Genomic DNA, 20,336 nt, shown 5'->3' on the forward strand with positions numbered 1-20,336 from the left:
AGACAGGACTGCTGGCTGACAGATCAGACCTGAGGCCCGGGCTGCCATGTGTTTATTGGAGTTCCTGGAGCTCCCTGGAAGGAAAAAAGTCGTCAAAATCAGAGCAGCACTGATGCTTGCAAAATATACAGTAAGTGCACAGTGTCAAGTTGAGAATAATACAACAAATGTCAGAGCAGAGAATGACGGAGAGGGAAATAACTAAGCATTAAGGTACCTTTTTCTCAATATGGAAAACTCAATACTAGAGTGTGTTTTTATAAAATCAATGTATTCAACCTCCTGTGGTGAGGAAACAAGTCTCTATAATAAAGTCATTTTACATCTCTTTTTGTTCATTTCAGTGTGTGTATGTGTGTGTGTGTGTGTGTGTGTGTGTGTGTGAGAGTATGTGTGTGAGTGTGTGCATGTACTTACAGGTCCTCCTATTCCCGTATGTACGGGGATTATGCAGTTGCACTCTCCTGGTTCACCCTGAAATATACATAAAAAAGACCCATAAAACAGCTAAAGTGAAACTCTGCAAAATGCTAAGCACATGCTGCCAAACCGAGTCCTCATTCAACATTAAAACTCCAGTTAGTCAGAACTCTGAGTTTCCAGGACTCTTCTGTGCAGCTTTTCTAGATCTTGTATCTTATGCGTCAGATTGAAAACTGCAGGGGGCAAAATGCCATGAACGTTCTTTTGCCTTGCATAACATGAATTTGTCCTGAAAAACCTTAAAGTAGAGTAAGAATACAATGCATGTATGGTACTATGAAGCAAAGAAAGGTGCCTTTCACCTAACATATGTAATATGAAGAGCCAATGATATCCCCAATTACCCATCTGCTGCCTGCTACAGCATATCAACTCTCCAGCATTGCCCAAGACTGCATAAATACACTGAAAAAGAGTCTGAATCCTCTACAAAACAGAACCTATATTTCATTCTCCTAGTTTTCTCTTTTTTTTTACTCTTTAACTGTGTCCCACATCTCACAACCCTCCCGACCCTTAAGCACTGCCTCCACCGCTCCTTCATCTCTCCCAGTCAGACAGCCTGGACTGGTGGCTCTGATGAATGCGGTAATTAATAGTCTCACACACTTTCTCTCTTAAGGACCCGAAACTACTCTTGTCTGCCAGCCAACAGTACACTTGTCACCTTCGCCGCTACTCTATCTCTGGCTCGAGGCAGGTGCATGTGCATGTGCGTCTGAGAACATGTGTGTGTTTCTGTGTGTGTGTGTGTGTGTGTTTCTGTTTGTGTGTGTGTGAGATGAGGGGAACCATCTCTTGCGATTACCATCTGTTCCACCCCCTTATATTCAAACCCCTCCAGATCCCTTCATCCAAACAAAACGGTAGACTTACCTTGTCCCCCTTAGCTCCATCAAGTCCCTGCAAGAGAAGGGGACACACACACACACACACACACACACACACACACACACACACACACACACACACACACACACACACACACACACACACACACACACACACACACACACACAAGCAGTTAGTTACTCTTGCTTTGTTGTTCCAGAAGAAAGCTCGCGGGGCAGTGAGCTGAGTGTTGATCAGGGGACAGAGGATGAGATGGGAGCAGACATTGCCTCTGTTATGGATAGAGGCAGACATCCTTGGTTACAAATGGTGCCTAAATCAAGGGCAATTCCCAAAGAAGCTCAAAGAAAATTAAAACTCTGAACAGACGCTAACACTGATGCAAAAACTTAAGTTTGCTACTAAAATAAAATAATTAAAAACATCTCTTCTAATTGCTGATGCACATGTTCAAAAACATGCAAGTGAAAAACAGGAATAAGGAATAAGACAACTTACAGGTCTTCCATCAGCCCCTGGCAATCCTTCAGACCCAGGGGTTGCATCTCTACCCTGGATAAGAAAGTAAATAGGAAACAGTGTTTGACAATATAACAGCATCACATTATATGCCCACATGCATATGCAAAAGGTGTATTAATATCATACCGGGGGCCCTGTTATTCCAATGCCCTCAGGTCCACGTGGTCCTGGGGGCCCAGCTTCTCCTTCGGAGCCCTATGAAGAGAAAACTCTCCGTATCTCAAGGTTTCATTTTTTACATTTGATCACATATTGCAAGGATAAGTTGGGCTTCTTCCTCTCTATGTTATACTACCTTCTCCCCTGCAGGGCCAACAGGTCCAGCCAATCCTTCGGCACCAGAAGGTCCCTGTACAAAACACACATATTAGATCAAAATCTGAAAATGTAGAGTAAAAACGTTGGCCTTGAGAAATATGAGATTTACTTACTGCAAGTCCTCGGGGCCCTCTTGGTCCCTCTTTACCCTACAACAAAAATCAAAAAGATATAACATAAAAAATGCAACAGGTTTAGGTGGTCTGGGGCAGCTCAGACTCACTAGGTCTTTGAATACAGACACTTTGTCAAACACCTTGGCTTCTGATACAGACGCACACGGCACCCTTTAATGTCTGTATGAAACACACCGGGCTTTAAACTATTTCCAAAGTAAACCCATCCGTGGCAATAGTATACTCCCTGAACAGCTTTGGCCGTCCATTCACTCTGTCCATGTAAAAAGGAGGTCGGGATGGATGGATTGGTCAAAGAAACACAAGACTTTCACTCAGGAGACCGCTGTTCGTGTCTTGTGTGAAGCCAAGTCAATGTTGTCTTATTTTATGTAAGTAGTAGCAGGGAGATTCCACATTGAATCAAATGATTTCAGAGAGAACAGCCCAGGGTTATTTTTACATAGTTATTTACAACCTCATGAATGTATTTTTAGATCTAAGACAGGAAAGCGCCAATATCGTGGATATGGTGTTCATTACTGAGATCACAGCAGGACCACATCCACCTAGGAGCTGTGTGTGTACCTAGTATGACAGAGTGGCATCAGCTATCAATATAAAACTCCAGATGTGGACACATGAGTCTTACTTGTGGTCCTGGAAGGCCAACTCCTGGAACTCCAACTTCTCCCTACAGGGGGAACAAGACAACACAGATTAGAATATGTCAGTGATGCATGCAAAGACACAATCCTCTTCATGTATTTCTAGACATGATAAAAAAATAAATAGACATTCACACCTTTTTTCCCTTGGGACCAGAAGGCCCCTGCACACCTGGTAAGCCTGGTTTTCCCTGAAGAGAAAAATGATCGTCAACGATTTTCCTAGCACAGAGAGCCAGAAGAACACCCACACACACACACGTAATATATATATATATATATATATATATATATATATATATATATATATATATATATATATATATATAAAATACATATTGTGTATATATAAAATACATATTGTGTATATTATGAATAAATTAATATAGAATTCCCTAACGTTTTTGCCAGGCTTCCCTTCCCCTGGAGGACCAGGGTCTCCTCTCTCTCCTTTGGGGCCTTGAACAGCTACACCATCACCCTCTGTAGTGACAGTAGAAGAACAGCTTGTACAAGCGTCGCCCTGGGAAAACACAACAAATCCAAATTATGATTCAGGAACCTTTTGGAAAAAGCAAAGTTAAGAGGAAAATGATAGGGCCTTCATTTAGACAATCAATGTCCAAGTTGAAATCATCATTGTCCCAAAAGTATGACAAGTGGTATCGAAGACATCACTTGTTATTTGACGTCTCCAAGGATGGAGAGACAAAAGCCAAATCGATTCAAGCTTAAAACAGACAACTACCTGTGGATATCTATCGTATGCTATGCAGAAAACATGGCTGCTACTTTATGTACTGTAAGCCATTTATAATTGATACAATAAATGTTCGTTATAAACTCAGTCAGCAGATGCAACTAAGGCGGGTTCAGGTACCTTTTCTCCCCTCAAACCCCTTAGTCCGTCCCGACCAGGTTCTCCAGGCAGTCCTGAGGCTCCAGGCGCTCCGTCGAGTCCTGTTTCTCCTTGATCGCCTTCTTCACCCTGGTTGTGTTGAAATATGATGATAAGAGGCACCAACAGTCAACTCTATAGCTCTCACAATGATTACATTAAAGACACCATGTAGAGCCACTATAGAAGTGGTGCTTGTCTAGACGTATTTTTACGAGCGGGTCCTCATTTTATTGTGTACGTTCACAGGCTCTGCTTTGAAGTCCAGGCAAAGTGAATGTGGGAGAGCTTCAAGGGTAATTCAAAGTAGCCTGTCTCCATCGTTGGCAGATTTATTTCCCAGTTTTTTGTGGTAAAGTGATGTGAACGCTCCAAGAGAAAGACTTGGAGACCTGAAATAAAGCAGAGTGCCTGGGCTCCTTTGAAATATTACTCCATACAGTTTGGGGTGATTTTCCTGAAGACAACCTTTGTCCCAGTAGATGTCAAATTATTTAAGAAAGTCTTACTGTCTATAAAGACACTCCAAATAGTCTAAGCAGTTTATTAACTGGGTTATTTAAGGTAGTCCTATTGGGTTCACATTGTAGTAAGGTGCACCCTACAGGCAGCCATGTGAAATGATTTTGGTTTTTCACTACCTAAGCTTTCACTAATAAGTTCCCTGCTGAGTAAAATCCCTTTGGCGGACAGTTTTAGGCCCTAAAATTAGCAGACTGCTGTGATTATCTTCCTCGTGGAGTCTATTATGAGCCCCATTCAGCATCCCACTGAGTGAGTTCCCTTTATGTAAGCCTAGTCTACTATTGAGGTCACGGACTCTCAGTGCTGTTTCTTTTTATGTTACAGCACTTACCTTTTCTCCTCTACGGCCAGGTGATCCTGCATTTCCTTTCTCTCCCTGTGGAGCACACACAATTGAACGATACATCATTTTAATGAAGGTGCTTATCACCATTCACACATGCAAGCATTTGTAAGTTTACTGCTCTGCTTTTTTTCATTTAGCACTAAACTAACTTTAATGCTTCCTCAAACAGACTTGTTTTCCTTCTTGTCCAATCCCAGGCTCTCCTTTCTGTACCTTTGGCTGCAGGGTTTGGGTCTGGATACGGGCGACGAGGTTCTGGGGTAATTCTCCGATGGCGGGGCACACAGAACACGGGTCTCCCTAAAGCATGTAGGCAAATAAAAACGAACTAAATTAACACGGTTAGAACATTTCTGGTGCTCTAAGACATGTGCAACGAAGAATTATGCGTACAGCTTCAGCAAGACATGCAATGTGAAGTTTATAAATTAGGGTACTTTATCAAGATGACAGCTAAAAAAAGTTATCTCTGACCTTTTCTCCTTTGATGCCATCTGATCCTGTTTTGCCCTGCCAAAACATACAAAAATTAGACATCCAAGATGGCAAAGTAGTCAGAGCTCTCTTTGATCAACGTGTTTGCTTAGAGATGCTGTGTCTCGACATGACATTGAAAGCATACAGTGGTGCAATTAGCCAGATGTTTGCGTACATCAGTAATGTGAGAGTCGGTAGGAGTGGGTGCGTGGACTGGAGCAGGTTGGCATTCATGCACGTCTGGGTATACACTTACTAAGGTTGTCATTTGTAGCAGTACTGAATGTGTGTGTGTGTGTGTGTGTGTGTGTGTGTGTGTGTGTGTGTGTGTGTGTGTGTGTGTGTGTGTGTGTGTGTGTGTGTGTGTGTGTGTGTGTGTGTGTGTGTGTGTACTCTGGTGTTCCTTGTGGAGTTTAGTTTAGCTACTTTGCTTTGCATCTGTTTTAGGAGGGAGCCTTCTGCACTGCTGATGTTAGCATATCTAAATGTGTAGGAATGCAGATGAGTGTGTATAGGTCACGCTTCCACAGAATATGAATGAACCATAGCTGTAAATGAATGAGACGGGAGCTCTATACCTTCGTTCCTGCCTTGCCATCTGCACCCCGAAGCCCCTGGTAAATATAGGGACAGAAGAGAGGAGCAGGGATGAGTCGGAAGGATTGTTAGTTCAACTTTGATACAGTGAGGTCATATCTTTCTCTCTCTCTCTCTGTTGCTCTACCTCCTTCTCCCTCTGCCCTAACCAGGTATGACGGATGGACGCTGGCATTATTGGAAATCGTTGCACAGAGAATCTCATAAGGCTCTAGATTTATATTACCGCCCCCTATCTCCACACAAATCATTCCCCATTTCACCTGCTGGGGTAAGTGGGAAGATGTAGAATGAACAGAATAAGAGACACAATGCACAGTGTGCTAAGATTGCATTCATAAAATGACCTTTGCCTGGGAGAATACTCTTTCTCTCTTTGAGCTGCTGGGAGAATTACAAGGGCAAATACAACCCCGAGCTATAAATAAATGCCATACCTTCCCTCGGAGTGATAAGGAAAATAAAATATATCCACTATCAAACAAGTGCCCAAGGTTCAATCGTCAGCTACAGCTTTCAGACTGTGTCTACAACTCCCTAATAAAACACGCAGCAAGATCATAAAAATGTTAAACTAAAAACTCAGGGCAAGTTCAGAATACATAACAGTTTGACATTAGAGTACGTTCAAACTGTTGTACTTACAGGCAGTCCTCTCTCTCCTATCCCTGCTAATCCAGGCTCTCCTTTGGGGCCTGGCTTCCCTGGCAGAGCCACTGTGTTACCCATATCTGCAGGCAGCACAGGGCACACTTCGCATGGGTCACCCTGATGATTGAAAATGAGTCACAAGTCACAATATGTGGATGAGAGAGAGCACACAGGCATGTAGATTAAGAGATTAAAGACAATGTTTACAGGTTACCTTGTCTCCTTTAAACCCTGTTGGTCCTCTTGGTCCCTATGAAAACAGCAGAATCACAGTCAAACACTGATGTATCAGCTCAGTTAGAATACTGTATATTGGAAGCTCATGCAGACATTGCTGAATATCAATCAATGTTTAAAAGAGTCTCTCACCGGATCTCCTGGAAATCCATCTTCTCCCTGAGGTCCTGTATCTCCCTGTTAAAACAAATCACAACATTTGTCTTCAGAATAGTATTACACTTACCCACAGATCAGTGGTTCACCCACATTCCTATCAGGTGAGCCAATCCACCTCTCCCGTCATGTTAGAAATATGTTCTTATAAATGAATTACATATGGTGGCTTTTACAAAATCATTTGTCATGTACCGAATGGTGAACCTACCTTGTCTCCCTTTCCACCACCCGGTATACCAGGAAGGCCCTGACAGGAAATAAAAGTACATAAGTCTTTTTAAAAGCTGTTCTTAAGACAGCTTTTAGGCTCCTGTCATGGCCAATGAATGCTGCAAAGTCCTGCCCTGAACTTCAAAGCAGGGTCTAATAAAAGTCAAACTGAGACCATTGCTAAGATGAGTGTAAGGAGATTTAGATGACGGGTTACAGCACCCAAAAGGTGCATATATGTTACTTTATATCCTCTGAGTTTGAATTGGAAAAAGCTGCGACCACAGACGTGCATGCACAATGTGTTTATGAGTTCACAGACAAAACCTCAAAACCACTTAACTCCTATGCCAAAGTCCAGCCTCCTAGGGCAAAAGCTCTGGCTGCCAAATGGCGGGGACATTTTAGTGGACTGACTGACCATCCGAGCTATAGAGTGGCTGGTCGCAGCAAAAAAAACACACTTACTGGTAGGCCTGGCTTTCCAACTCCCGGTGGGCCTGGATATCCGGGCATCCCTGGCTCCCCAGCCAACCCCTCAGGACCCACCAAACCTGGGGTACCCTGGGAAAACAAGATGCGCACAGCTCTATTAAACCCACTGAACTGAATGCAAGTGACACATAGATTGATTGTTGAAACTCCCAGGCTTAATGGAGACAGACCTTCTGTCCCTTGGGGCCGGCCACACAGATGGACCCCGATCGACCCTGGGAAATGGTGACAGACAGAGAGGGAAGTGACAGCATCAGTACGGTCAGTGACATCATCAGTGTCATCCCAGAATAATGAAGCAAGCTCTACACAAATCTATCTCCAAAATGTCTTCATGAATTGATAAAGACACCTGTGGATTTCTCTAATGCGTTTGACATTTTACGATTGGAACTGGAAAGAGAGAATTGTAGTGTTTGTAAGATACATCGTCTTCAGCGGTGCATATGCAATAAATTGTGGCTGCCTGGTTCAAGTCACATCAACAAGCGCATTCATATTCACAATGTCAGATGGTTGGAAGGCTTACGAAAATCTATCCTCAACCAAATCCATCTGCCCTCGACAAGCACTTAGCCTGGTGAAACGCTAAATGTGTGTGTGTGTGTGTGTGTGTGTGTCTGCTGCCCAAAACCGGCAGAATATCTGAAGAGCACACACACGTTGTAATTTGTTCCTCAAAACTTTCCATGCGTCTACAGGATCACGGCGCTGAACAGCGAAGATTAAAAGGTTTAAGTCTTCCTGAATAGGTGCCTGCCTGTGTGGGAGATGAACAGCACAGTCAATGAGGCAGCATTGATTGTGCAAGCTTTGTTGCTCTAGCCTAATCTAACAGGCATTAACAGGCCGACTTAACGCCATGGGAGAGTGGAGGGGAGAGAGCAGATATCAACAGGAGCCTTAGCTTAAAGAGTAATACCATATAAGTTTACTGAATATCCGCTCCTGATAATAGTGGCCATCGTAATTGCATGTGTGTGTGTAGCTGTATTAGTGTGTTTGTGAATGCATGCTCGTTTTAGCATTTGTGGTAATGACAATATGGATTTACAAAAACTGTTTGACTTAACCTCAAGGCAAATACCATGCCTTCATTGATCCTTATTACAGATACTTTGTAAGGGCAAAATACATACAACATTTTTTTTTTAACCTACATCCCTTCCTGGAGTGCCGGTGAGACCCTGTGGACCAACTTCTCCCTTCTGACCCTTTACTCCCTAGACAGAGGCAGCATAAAACAAGGTGAGAAACATACAAAAGAGACAACTTCAAATATTAAGGGGTTAGATATTAATTAGATGAACATCAAGAGGTCGTATCTTCATTATTCATCACTGAAAGTGTCGCAAACATTTCACCTTGTACCCTGCTGCTTCGTCCCAGTTGGCAGGCAGTGCCTGTGGAGAGGAGGAATGGAGACAAGGCCCAGATCAATGACCATACACCAAAGAGGCATAATACACACACTACTGGTGCATAGCAAACAACACAGTGACACAGTCACATACACACACACACACACACACACACACACACACACACACACACACACACACACACACACACACACACACACACACACACACACACACACACACACACACAACCAGAGAAACATGGGCATGGACGTACATACAGATATGCATATACTTAAATCGGACAAATCAAACGTATACATGAACACACTCACGGAGAGCTGCATAAATAAATCATAAACACACAAAGTCTCAGTACACACTCTCCCGCTGCATTATTCATTTTGGGAGAATCTTGAAAAAGGATCAAACTAAATAGCTGAAGGGTTGCCGTGGTCTGAAAGCAGTGGGATGTGGTTCTGTAACCTGTGGCAGAAGATTGGCACTCACCAGCTCGCCTTTCTCTCCCTTCTGGCCCTTGGGTCCCTCTGTGCACTAGAGGTTAGAGACACTTAGTTGGCATGTGTTATCGCAGATCACTTTTGAGCCAATTTTCAGGTTTATACTGTGCTGAATGCCAAAAAAAATAAGACAATGCAAAACGAGGCACGGTGCGATACTGAGACGCAATGGAAAAGTTACTTACTGGACCTGAATCTGAGCCAGAACAACCATCACCCTAAGATGGAGAGGGAGGCAGAAAAGGAAAATGATTGATCAGAAACAGAATCAGCGAGCAGAGAATGCATATCAGCTCGGTGGTGGATTTGTCCCAAGCCAGCATCATATTACACTACAGGGGCATCAAAGTGTGTGTGTGTGTGTGTGTGTGTGTGTGTGTGTGTGTGTGTGTGTGTGTGTGTGTGTGTGTGTGTGTGTGTGTGTTTGGATAGGTATCAGTGCTCATTAATAGGCATGTCTGAGCACATGCGATGAAATCACACATTCCGCTGATAGAAGTCTGACTAAACACACACACACACACACACACACACACACACACACACACACACACACACACACACACACACATACAACAATACAGATGTGTGTGTCTGTAAGCATTTTGTCTTTCATACTCACCCTGTCGCCTTTTTCCCCTTTTAAGCCAGCAGCTACCTGCACACACACACACACACACACACACACACACACACACACACACACACACACACACACACACACACACGTAGAGTTAAACACTGCGCAGTGGTCTACTTATAACATCTTCTGATGGAAAGATGGGAAAGCAAAGATCAGTGATCCTAACATTTTCTTCCCTATTCAGCAATAAACAACCAGCACACTACAGACAGATAGACACACAGAGAGAGAGAATTATTATACTGTCTTGGAACGTGTTGTGTGGCTGAGTCAAAGTTTGTGAGGGAAGTAAAATGGGTTGTAGTTTATGCAGTCGCCAGGTGGTGGCACTGTTACACAAAACTAAATTGTGCTGGACCCCTGTGCTGCCACAGTACACAGCTAAATAGGAGGACACACACACACACACACACACACACACACACACACACACACACACACACACACACACACACACACACACACACACACACACACACACACACACACACACACACACACACACACACACAACAGGATCAATATGTCTGATTCCCATAGCACCGTAGTGAGGAGACCAGCTGCTCCTCACAGGAGGGCACACACACACACACACACACACACACACACACACACACACACACACACACACACACACACACACTCACACACATACCAAATAAGGTTAACCATAATCAAAAGCATGTTTTTTTTTGGCAGAAGCCAGTAATTAAAGCTGAATCACCCACCCAGTGTTTCCGCGAGTCATCTCTCACCCACCAGAATAATTTGCATATACTGAAGCAGCGACTATGAGCTCGCTGACATGAAGAAAGGGTGGTAGTAACAGCACAGAGACAATGTGTAATTCTCCCTCTTCTCTTCCCTCCCTCCACCATCCCCCCTTATGAGCTACAAGTCCATCAATGGCTGGCTCGACCAGCTGCAGTGACGAGTCACTCTTTCCGAGCTCTTGTCTGCCGTTGGGGCTGAGTCAAGTCCTGATGTAGTTCCACTCAAAACCTCAGCAGCCTTGCCTATATTGTTTATCATCTACATTCAGCTCTGAAATGGAAGAGTCAGATGGTTGTTAAAGGGCAGCTCACTTTCGCTGTGCATTATGAAATGGAGTTAAAATATCTTTGTGGCCGAGCACATTATGCTGTCTGTATTACTCTTAATTAACAGACCAGAAATGAAAAGCTCTGAAGACCATACACACCTCGCTCACTGCATACTAAGTTTGTATATCCACGAAGGTTTTGTTGTTTGTATTTATATTGTATGTATTCATTCAGTGACATGCACTGGTATTCCGAAAACTTCAGCATCTATCTTACTCTCTGGTTGTTTTCTCATAAACACATGAGCGTCCACATTGTGTACCTTCGTGTCTATCTCTGTCTGTCTCTCTCTCTCTCTCTCTCCCTTTTCCATTTCCTCTTCCCTGTCCAATCCTTTCACTCAGGTTATGGGGTGGACCATTAGTCATCCTTATTTATCTCTCTCCCTGACTGTTGGTGCCTCATTCCAGATGTTTTGCATCTGGATCACCTTACGCACCACAAGCCATCTTTATCATGCAACACACAGTCATTTTATCCAGTGATAATACACCAGTATTGACCGGTGCTCCCTTAAGTGTTTCAGTCTTAACAATTGGCATCCGGATACAAACTTTTGTTTTTTGCACAAATATCCGAATCAGTAGTGCCATATTGACTATTTAACATCCAAATAAATAGGCTCTCTTATTGATGTCAAACATTCTAATACACAGGTGCTAATTCTACATCATGCAAGCCAAAATCTTTGCTCAAAAGACAGGCTGAATTTTGGCACCAAAATCCTGTCACTGAGTCTTGTTATTTTGGTATTAAACATCCAAATGGGCAGTTATTTTTTGGAATTTGTCTCTCTAGCTGCCAGGACTTGACAGATCAAGAGCAACACACAGCACTCAAATAAAAATACTGGAATGTATGTTTCAATATATGTAGAAACTATTTTCATTTGGGTTTAAGTGCCACTTTCTCAAAAGCACTGCTTACACTGACTCTTAATCTAATGGAAAAAGACAGAAAGTAAATGCTGAAATGTTATCTTTGAGTTAATAGATTCCTGGTGAGCCTTTTGATTCACAAATCCACGAAGCCACTTATGGAGCAGGAGCAAGGTATAGAGGAATAGCTGAAGCAGCAAGACATGAACACTGCCATGAAAATTGGTTTCTGTCTGAGCTTTAGGATTGTGCAGCAGAAGCCAAATCCACCCCTTATTCAGACCATTTATTACCATTATCAAATTAATACACGGGCCTGCTGGGTCATATTTTGGGGTTTTTGTGATGCAGCACATATTATCATGTTGTATTATCAATGGATTCCTTTGGGTACTGTGCCTATTTTTACCCTGGAAAAAACTATCTCCTGTGTAATTTGACCATAATAAATTCAAAGAACAGAAGAATTGTCACTTCTGTTTCTCTGCGAGTGTTTGCCCCAGTGGCAGGGCAAGCAGAGTTCTCCAACCCGGGTAATAACTGACATTGAGGAAGTCAGGGGAGGTGGCCCGCTGCATCAGTAGGCACACACAGGAGCAACATAATGAAGCGTCTGGAGTTTTGTATTCTAGTTGTGAACAGACTATTGTAGGTGAATGATAAAATGAGCAACTCCCAATTGGGGCTCGGCGCATAAAGAGGTGTAAATCAATCCTCAGTCAGGCAGCAAGCTGGATGAGTGTGTGGGAGGGAGAAGGAAATCGAGACATACTATTTATTTTGACCCATGCACAACACGCATACACACAACATAAAGGTGTTCACACAAATATTGTCTTCAAATCAAATTTCAAGGCAACTGTCTTTGTCAAAACCACTGTGCTGTCTCACAAGTTGCATTAGAAATGCAATACAATAAAATCAAGTGTGTGTGTGTGTGTGTGTGTGTGTGTGTGTGTGTGTGTGTGTGTGTGTGTGTGTGTGTGTGTGTGTGTGTGTGTGTGTGTGTGTGTGAATTGTAGGGCTTACTTTCTCCGCCAGATCCTTTGATGCAAAAACCTCCTGTTGGCAGATAGAAAGAAAATGAAATAAGAGTAAGAAAGAATGGAAAAAAAGAAAGAAAAGAAAAATAGAAGAAAACGTTAGGCCTTTTTCCTTTCACATCATATCTGAACATGACCTCAATATAACCACATGGACATGTTTTGTCCATTTTGACAGCACTGTAACCTAGTTCTTGTTTCAGCCCCAATTCATTCCCAATTTTTTATCAAGAAATGAATCAAAATTTTCAAAATTCTCCTCAAACCTTTGAGCATATAGTTTCTATTCCAAGTCACTGGCAGCTCTGCTGCATTTCTTAGTAACCGAAACTATTGAAGATGTTCCCAGGAATGGCAGCAATTGTACTTGAAAGTCCCCATAATATCAAGATCATATTACATCTTTGGCATAGGCAAACTGTTGTTTCCTGTTGCATGTGGAGTGCAACCCTTTAAACCTTGCTACCATTACAATTCATTGCATCAGAAACACAACAAATAAAGGACAAATAAGGGCCATCTTGGTTTCATACACGGTTCATTAACAGTTATTCTTTATTCTGAGTGGGAAAAAAATACATGAAAGAGGATAAGCAGAGAGAGAAAGAGAAGTACAGTACCCCGTGAAGCCTAGAGGGAAATGAAGAGATGCACCCTGCTGTATACAGAGTTACAAATCAGGCAAAAATAAATAAAGTTGACGACAAGAATCATGTAAGAAGGACTGGAAAGCTGAACGGAAACAATTTGTTCAGGAAGGCAAGTTAGAAGGGGGTGGAAATAAGGAAGAGTTTCAGCAAAGGGAGGAAGGGAGAAGATATTTTACAGCTGGTTTTGGACCGGGGAATAAAATACAAAGAAGCATGTGGATCCTATGAGGATCAGATGACCTTTCAGTCGGGAGTTCAGCTGAAAGCAAGAAAAAAAAAAAGAGGTTTACAGTGCTGGAGGATGAAAAACAGACAGTGTGGGAGAGATTTGTTGTACCTCAGGAAGGCAGTAACTACTGTGACCCAAACACAGACACAAGCAACGGTACACACACAGCTCTGCACCAAACCTGATTTGACTAGTAATTGCAAAAACAGATTGTTTAACATCACTGCAGGCAATATCGATCTTGCAATCTAACTCTTGGCAAGCAAGATAATAAAAAAATATTGAACTATTGCTTTAAAAGAGTACTTAACGTTGCCCTCCTCTGAAATTATCAGAATTAATATGAACACTTAAAAAAAAAAGTCAATATCAATGCAGCAGAACCACAGATATATATGTTTTATTACACACATTCTTCTTCCTTGTCAAAACCTGGCTTCTACATTACCCACAATGGAACTCGACCATCGACAATCCAGTTGGAGATACGGGTGTGTTATGCTGAGACTTCAAGAGCCACACAAGGGTTAATACAACTTTGTTCACATATTCAGTGGTACTCTTAAAGACCTGTAAACAGACTTTCATGTGTAAAATCTTTAAGGCTACTTAAGGAGAAAAAGGGGTAAAACTGTATGTTAACTGGGTTAACAAAGGGTTAACACAGAAATGCTATTTCACCAAAAGCTGACCCCAGCTTACCCGGTGCTCACTTCATTCCAATAATGTACATCACTCTTTCCATATACGGAACACATGACATTCCCCGTAAGCAGAGTTTAATACGCTGTCACTCACTGAGGCTTAGTTTAATGAAAGCAGTGCTATGGCTCAGTAACATCTGGCCCGCACATTGGAATCTTGGATTACATTGGTCATTTACTGTGTACAAAGCTAACATATGGATAAACATAGAAACTACTCAAGTTAGTCTGTGCATGTATGAGCATGTTGTGAAAAGAGATGGCAAAATGAGGACATGAATGAGTCTGGGCAGCGTTCATGGCAGTTACAGATCTGTAAGGAAGATGGTGGAAACATTCCCAGGCAGACTAAAAGGACAAACATCATAATGCACATTTCAAATCAGTCAGTCTGCAACTGATAGCAGATGAGAGGGAGAGAAAGAATGACAGGATAGCGAGAGAGAAATAAAAACAGAGAGAGATTGGCATGCCTGCGTTAATGTAACTGTGTCTGGCTGGAAAGCGCCAATGGGATTGATTACTGTGTCCTAAGTCTGCCAGAGCTCTAAGTTAACACCAGCTCTCCACAAGACAAACAACAGGCCCTAATGAATAGATAATTGGATATAGATCCCATTAATATGAATAATGAAAGAAGCGGCTGTGGAAACAAAAAATAAATTGCCTTTAAGTTATACTGGACCAACTTCATGTATCATGCATCATTGAAGCAGCCATAAAGTACACCGTGTGAAATATGACGAAAAAAACGCCACCCATGTGTTGCATGAGGCTCTATTAGTCATGTATTTAACACTGCCCCGTGGACGCTGTGAAGTATTGTTACCAGTGGACTTAACTGAACTTAAGTTACATAAAACTCAGATGTGCTGGAGTCTGCGGCAGAGTCGAAAACATGTTTTCCACAGAAGAATTGCAAGGAAGAACAATGAAGCTATTTGGTAAAAGTCCTACAGACCAGCGTTCGCCTGCCAGCAGTAGCATCAGCAGGACAACTGAAAAATGTCTCAAAAACAAAACTGTTTGAGGCCAAGTCCTTGTCTGTGTCTGTGTGTGTTAGGTCTGTGCCTGATGGGAGCCATGTGTTGTGATAATTCATGATGGAAGTGTGAGTGTTTGTGGAAGATTCATAAACATCTTCTCTCTATTTGTTACTGGATTTAAGTGCGTATCATTGATTTTACAATAACCGAAGCATAGTATGGGAACAGTATTTTCAGTGTTTGATACTGTATATGGAGTTATGTTTGCATTCTTTGTTATACAGAGTTTGTGTATAACCACATATGTCTTGCATTGGTAAAATGTCTGTGTGCATTTGTTGAGTTACCTGGTTAAAAGTGTTTTCAAACAGGTCATTCTCAGCAGCACGGCGGCTCTTGGAACCATCTGTTGGGCACTGCAAATATACAACAGACATACGTTAAGACAGGGTAAAAGAACATTGTGATTTCCTACCTAAATACTTTAATTCTATTCTGGGCAGAATGTAAAAAATTGACCTTAAGTACAAGGGTGAAATATTTCTTGATTTAGCTTCATGCTTTATTGCATAATCCAATATTTGTAATATTGCAAGATATATTTCTTTCTGGGAAAAGTCTCTTCTTCTAGGCAGAATGGAAACAGTCAAACTGTGAATGTATGTAAAACAAGACTAAGAGTATATGGCCATGCTAGCAGCTCAATCATAGAAAATGACATCTAATAAATGGATTTTGTACAGCACCAGACAATCTTTAACACCGTGATATCTAGCTAAAATGTCTAATTTCTGTACCATGTAACGTCATATGCACTGTAGCAATCAGATCACAATGTCAGATCAATTGACAACAAGCAGTTCTATCTGTTCTCTGTGTTTCAGGAAGCTCAGGGCTTCATTGGTGTGTGGCATCATGCTGGTGAGTACCTACAGTGGATATGTGCACACATGCTCCTCCAACTTTTCATTTCCAACTTAAACGCTGCTTGCAGGGAGCCCCGCAGCACAAATGCCTAAAGCAAAGCACAGGATGTTTCCTTCTTCAAAACCCTCTAATCAACAATTCTACGGCGTTCAGTCGTCCCTCCAGAGGACTCTACAGTTTCAAACTTCTGAGGGAACTTCTCACCGTATTTGTATCCCTCTCAAAAATTCATTTGGTAATGAAGAAGACACACATGCACGCACAGACACGCAAGCACAGACACCCTGGAGAATTCTGACAAAAAGTTGGCTGAGCACAAAAATACCTTCAGCTTAAAAATAAACCCAAGAACTGTCTGTTTAATTCACCCCATACCTGAAGTGAAGAATCACTCGCTTTGTTTTTCTCGGTCTAACAGAAACATGCTGTTGTATTTAGGGCCAATGAATCTGTTTTCTACTTGAAGCCTGCATACAAAAACATACACTTCAAGAGAAGAGGTAAATAGGCAAAAGAAAGAATGAGAAAAATAAAGAATCGGTGTAGAAAATGGTATTTCTGAGGCTGCAGGAGAAAGAGGGTGACACTTTTAATTAGCCTTTTAGTCACACTTTAGGAGTACAAACAACATTCGGCAAACCGCAGTTGATGTGACATAATTGCACAGGATGGAATAACTCTAAGCCCATGTCAATTTGTATACATAACACCCTTTGGTGGGTGGAAAATATGTGTTTACTAACATTAGACAGGCTTTTCATATGTGTGGAAGCCTACCTCAAGTAATTGATTGAGTCCTATATAGTAATTGCTATCACTGCATAACAAGTATTTTCTTATTTCTGAACCCCTATAATGAGCTGAAAGAAAACAGTCGAGCATAACACATTTTGAAGACAATATGCTGCTGATTAACAAAAGAAATACGCCTCCAGAGCAAATGCAGTGACTATTTATGGTGAATTTTGATTTTGTGAACTCAGCTTTCTCGCAGCTGTTGCACAGTGACCTTCTAACAAATAACTGAATCCGGTCTAGGTTTCATTGAGGAAAGAAGTGGCATTGAGGGAGGCGCCTGAAGGTAAGATTTGTGTAAGTGAAAAACCTCTAAAAAAAACAATTGTGAAGCCCCAGCAGAGGCTTTTCCCCTAATAATGTGGATCCACACTAATACCTCGCCTTATTCCCATGGAAAGACTGATGTTACCCCCAATAATTTGTGGGGGGGATAAGGCCAAGCAAAACTGGTTAAAATGGGTGCTCCCTAAGATGGCATAAAAGGTTCAAGCCACTTGTTGAAAATCATTAGATGGAAACTTCTCTTACGTCAATTAAATACAAAGCTACAGCCAGCAACTGGTTAGCTTAGCTTAGCAAAAAAATGGAAACAAAGGGATCTGCTAGCCTGGTTAACCAGCATCTGGCTCAAGCTTGATATTTAGTGTTCAGACACGAGTGTGGTGTCCAACTTCTCATCAAACTGTCAGAAAGCAAAGACCATTTACCAAAAATTCTAACTTTTCCTCTAATTTCCAGGTTTATCAGTTTTTGGTTATAAAGGACAATGCAGGAGATAATTCAGTGTGGAGCAGGTGTGTAAAGTCTCCGCTCTACACAAATGTATTGTCATTGTTAATCATTGTTTATCAGTAAATGATGGTTGCCACTCTCACCCGTGCTCCAGGGATCTCACAGCAAGCCTCCTGAATGGCGAGGGAGGGGTCACAATACAGCATCACCTGTTGAATGTCCATCTAAGAAAGGGAGGGAGAGAAAGACATTAATATATGATATATAGAATGAACTCCCCACCAACATCAGGACAGCAGAGTCGCTGCCCATCTTTAGGCGCAGGCTGAAAACTCACCTCTTCAAGAAGTACTACCCTGAGCCTTCCTCGTAGCACTTATTGCACTCGTATTAGTTGTTGCACTTATTGAATTTGTATTTGTTTACTGCACTTATCCTATTCGTAGTAGTTTGTAGCACTTACTATATTCGTATTAGTCTGTTGCAATTATTGTTTTCGTAGTAATTTGCCTCTGCACTATACTTTTGCTCTGGTTTATGCTTTAAGATGCTTGTTTAAGAAAGGAGATGCACTTATGACTTCTGGTGACTAGTAGTTCTCTTGAATACCTATGTTGAATACACTTCCTGTAAGTCGCTTTGGATAAAAGCGTCTGCTACATGACTGTAATGTAATGTAATGTAATGCTGGAAACAGGGGGTTCTGAAAAAATGCCTGTTTTTTTCTTTTATAGAAAATTGTCAATACCAAGGGTATATTAAATGATATCATGCAGTACATCAGTACCAACCTTTCTCAATGGTACAGGTCCGAATAAAGGATTTTGGTTCATTCAAAACACTTTTGAAACAGACAAGTAGTTTGTTCTTCACACAGAGAAGGACTAAAGGTCACCACACTTTCAAATAGTAAGTTTAGATGACATTTACATTACATAGCTTAAACTAAATCAAAAAGCTCTTCAATAGCCAAGGGCTGTCACACACTGCATATTTAATCAAAAGCACACAGATATCATCCTCTCATTTCAGTGTTTTCTTCCCCTCTGTCTTATAGATCCATACCTGCACAGGCCCAGCATCTGCTGCCTGAATGCCCAGCAGAGTGTGTCCGTCAGTGGGCAAAACTCCACGGGGCTCCAGCGGTTTGGTCTCAATGGAGTTGCAATCCACGTGGAGGGAGGCGGCTCCGTGTCGCACGCTGAGTCCCACCTTGTGCCAGCGCAAGTCCATCAGGGCATCCACTCCCTCCCCGGTGAAAGTGGAGCTCACCAGGTCAGCTGTGGGCTCGACGCCCGCGGCACGAAGCGTCAGGGTGCCATCGGGACCGTTCAAGTCTATAGAGAGCTGGGTTTCGACACAAGCGCTGATTAAAACACCAGACTATGTGTTCAGTATGCCAATGCACAAGAAAAATGTACTTCATCTAAAAGATGTCTGACTGGTAGTGTTTTCCACAAAGAATGATATGTACATGCTGCTACCACCTAACAAAGCTGTAGAGACACAGCCGCAGAGATGAGGTAAAAGGGAAGACATATTAATTAAACACGCAGGCAGTACAGCTAATCAATCACTCCTAATGAGGAGACTTGGCCTTCATCCATCATACACATTGAGTATTTAAATCTGGCCTCAGACTCTTAGTGATTATGGGGACTCTGAGGGACTCCAGTGCTTCATCATGGAACACACATGAATAACAATGAAGGTGAATGAGAGAGGAGAGCAGAAGATGATGATGGAGGGAAGAGCAAGAGAGGGAGGGGGATCAGATGAAAAATAAAGAGAGGACAAAAGACGCGTGGAATGAAAGGGGGATAGAATTGAAAAGGTGTCAAGAGAGAAAAGAAATTGAAGGGGTAAGTGGATGACTATGCAAAAGAGAGATGAGGGACAGGAGGGATGAGTAGACAAAAGGCGCGATGAATAAAAGGTAAAAGATCGAGGAAGAGGGGGAAGGGAAAGTGATGGAGTAAATAGGTGCTGGGGCAAAAGGATGCAGGAATGCATAAAACCGGCAATCAGGAAATAAGAGTGAGCTGCACCTGGGGGTATCCCTGCTGATCAGATATCTGGAAGAGGTATATGGTGTCTCTCAGGGCAGCTTTCTTTAACACCAGAGTGAAGATCAGGGTGAACTCCTCAGGAAGGCCAAGAGGAAACACCTGACTGGAAGACAAAAGATCAGAAGGGGCATGAATGGA

The 20,336-nt window shown here is 42.2% G+C and overlaps 1 protein-coding gene across 1 annotated transcript in view; it reads right to left on the minus strand.

The window, feature by feature from the left end:
- The window catches only part of col16a1 (collagen, type XVI, alpha 1), a 56,134-nt gene that overhangs the window by 16,181 nt on the left and 19,617 nt on the right, over positions 1 to 20,336 (minus strand). Inside the window, 31 exon segments of the mRNA XM_054606036.1 lie at positions 30 to 74; positions 418 to 474; positions 1,360 to 1,386; positions 1,834 to 1,887; positions 1,984 to 2,052; positions 2,153 to 2,206; positions 2,289 to 2,324; positions 2,944 to 2,985; positions 3,097 to 3,150; positions 3,360 to 3,482; positions 3,840 to 3,947; positions 4,714 to 4,758; positions 4,942 to 5,028; positions 5,203 to 5,238; positions 5,784 to 5,819; positions 6,448 to 6,570; positions 6,668 to 6,703; positions 6,823 to 6,867; positions 7,058 to 7,096; positions 7,528 to 7,623; positions 7,725 to 7,769; positions 8,715 to 8,777; positions 8,919 to 8,957; positions 9,426 to 9,470; positions 9,622 to 9,654; positions 10,059 to 10,094; positions 13,090 to 13,122; positions 16,020 to 16,088; positions 18,273 to 18,353; positions 19,195 to 19,476; positions 20,178 to 20,301. Of these exon segments, the coding sequence (XP_054462011.1) occupies positions 30 to 74; positions 418 to 474; positions 1,360 to 1,386; positions 1,834 to 1,887; positions 1,984 to 2,052; positions 2,153 to 2,206; positions 2,289 to 2,324; positions 2,944 to 2,985; positions 3,097 to 3,150; positions 3,360 to 3,482; positions 3,840 to 3,947; positions 4,714 to 4,758; positions 4,942 to 5,028; positions 5,203 to 5,238; positions 5,784 to 5,819; positions 6,448 to 6,570; positions 6,668 to 6,703; positions 6,823 to 6,867; positions 7,058 to 7,096; positions 7,528 to 7,623; positions 7,725 to 7,769; positions 8,715 to 8,777; positions 8,919 to 8,957; positions 9,426 to 9,470; positions 9,622 to 9,654; positions 10,059 to 10,094; positions 13,090 to 13,122; positions 16,020 to 16,088; positions 18,273 to 18,353; positions 19,195 to 19,476; positions 20,178 to 20,301 (2,062 nt within the window).

Source organism: Anoplopoma fimbria, chromosome 10 (assembly GCF_027596085.1).
Source record: "Anoplopoma fimbria isolate UVic2021 breed Golden Eagle Sablefish chromosome 10, Afim_UVic_2022, whole genome shotgun sequence".
NCBI classification, from domain to species: domain Eukaryota; kingdom Metazoa; phylum Chordata; class Actinopteri; order Perciformes; family Anoplopomatidae; genus Anoplopoma; species Anoplopoma fimbria.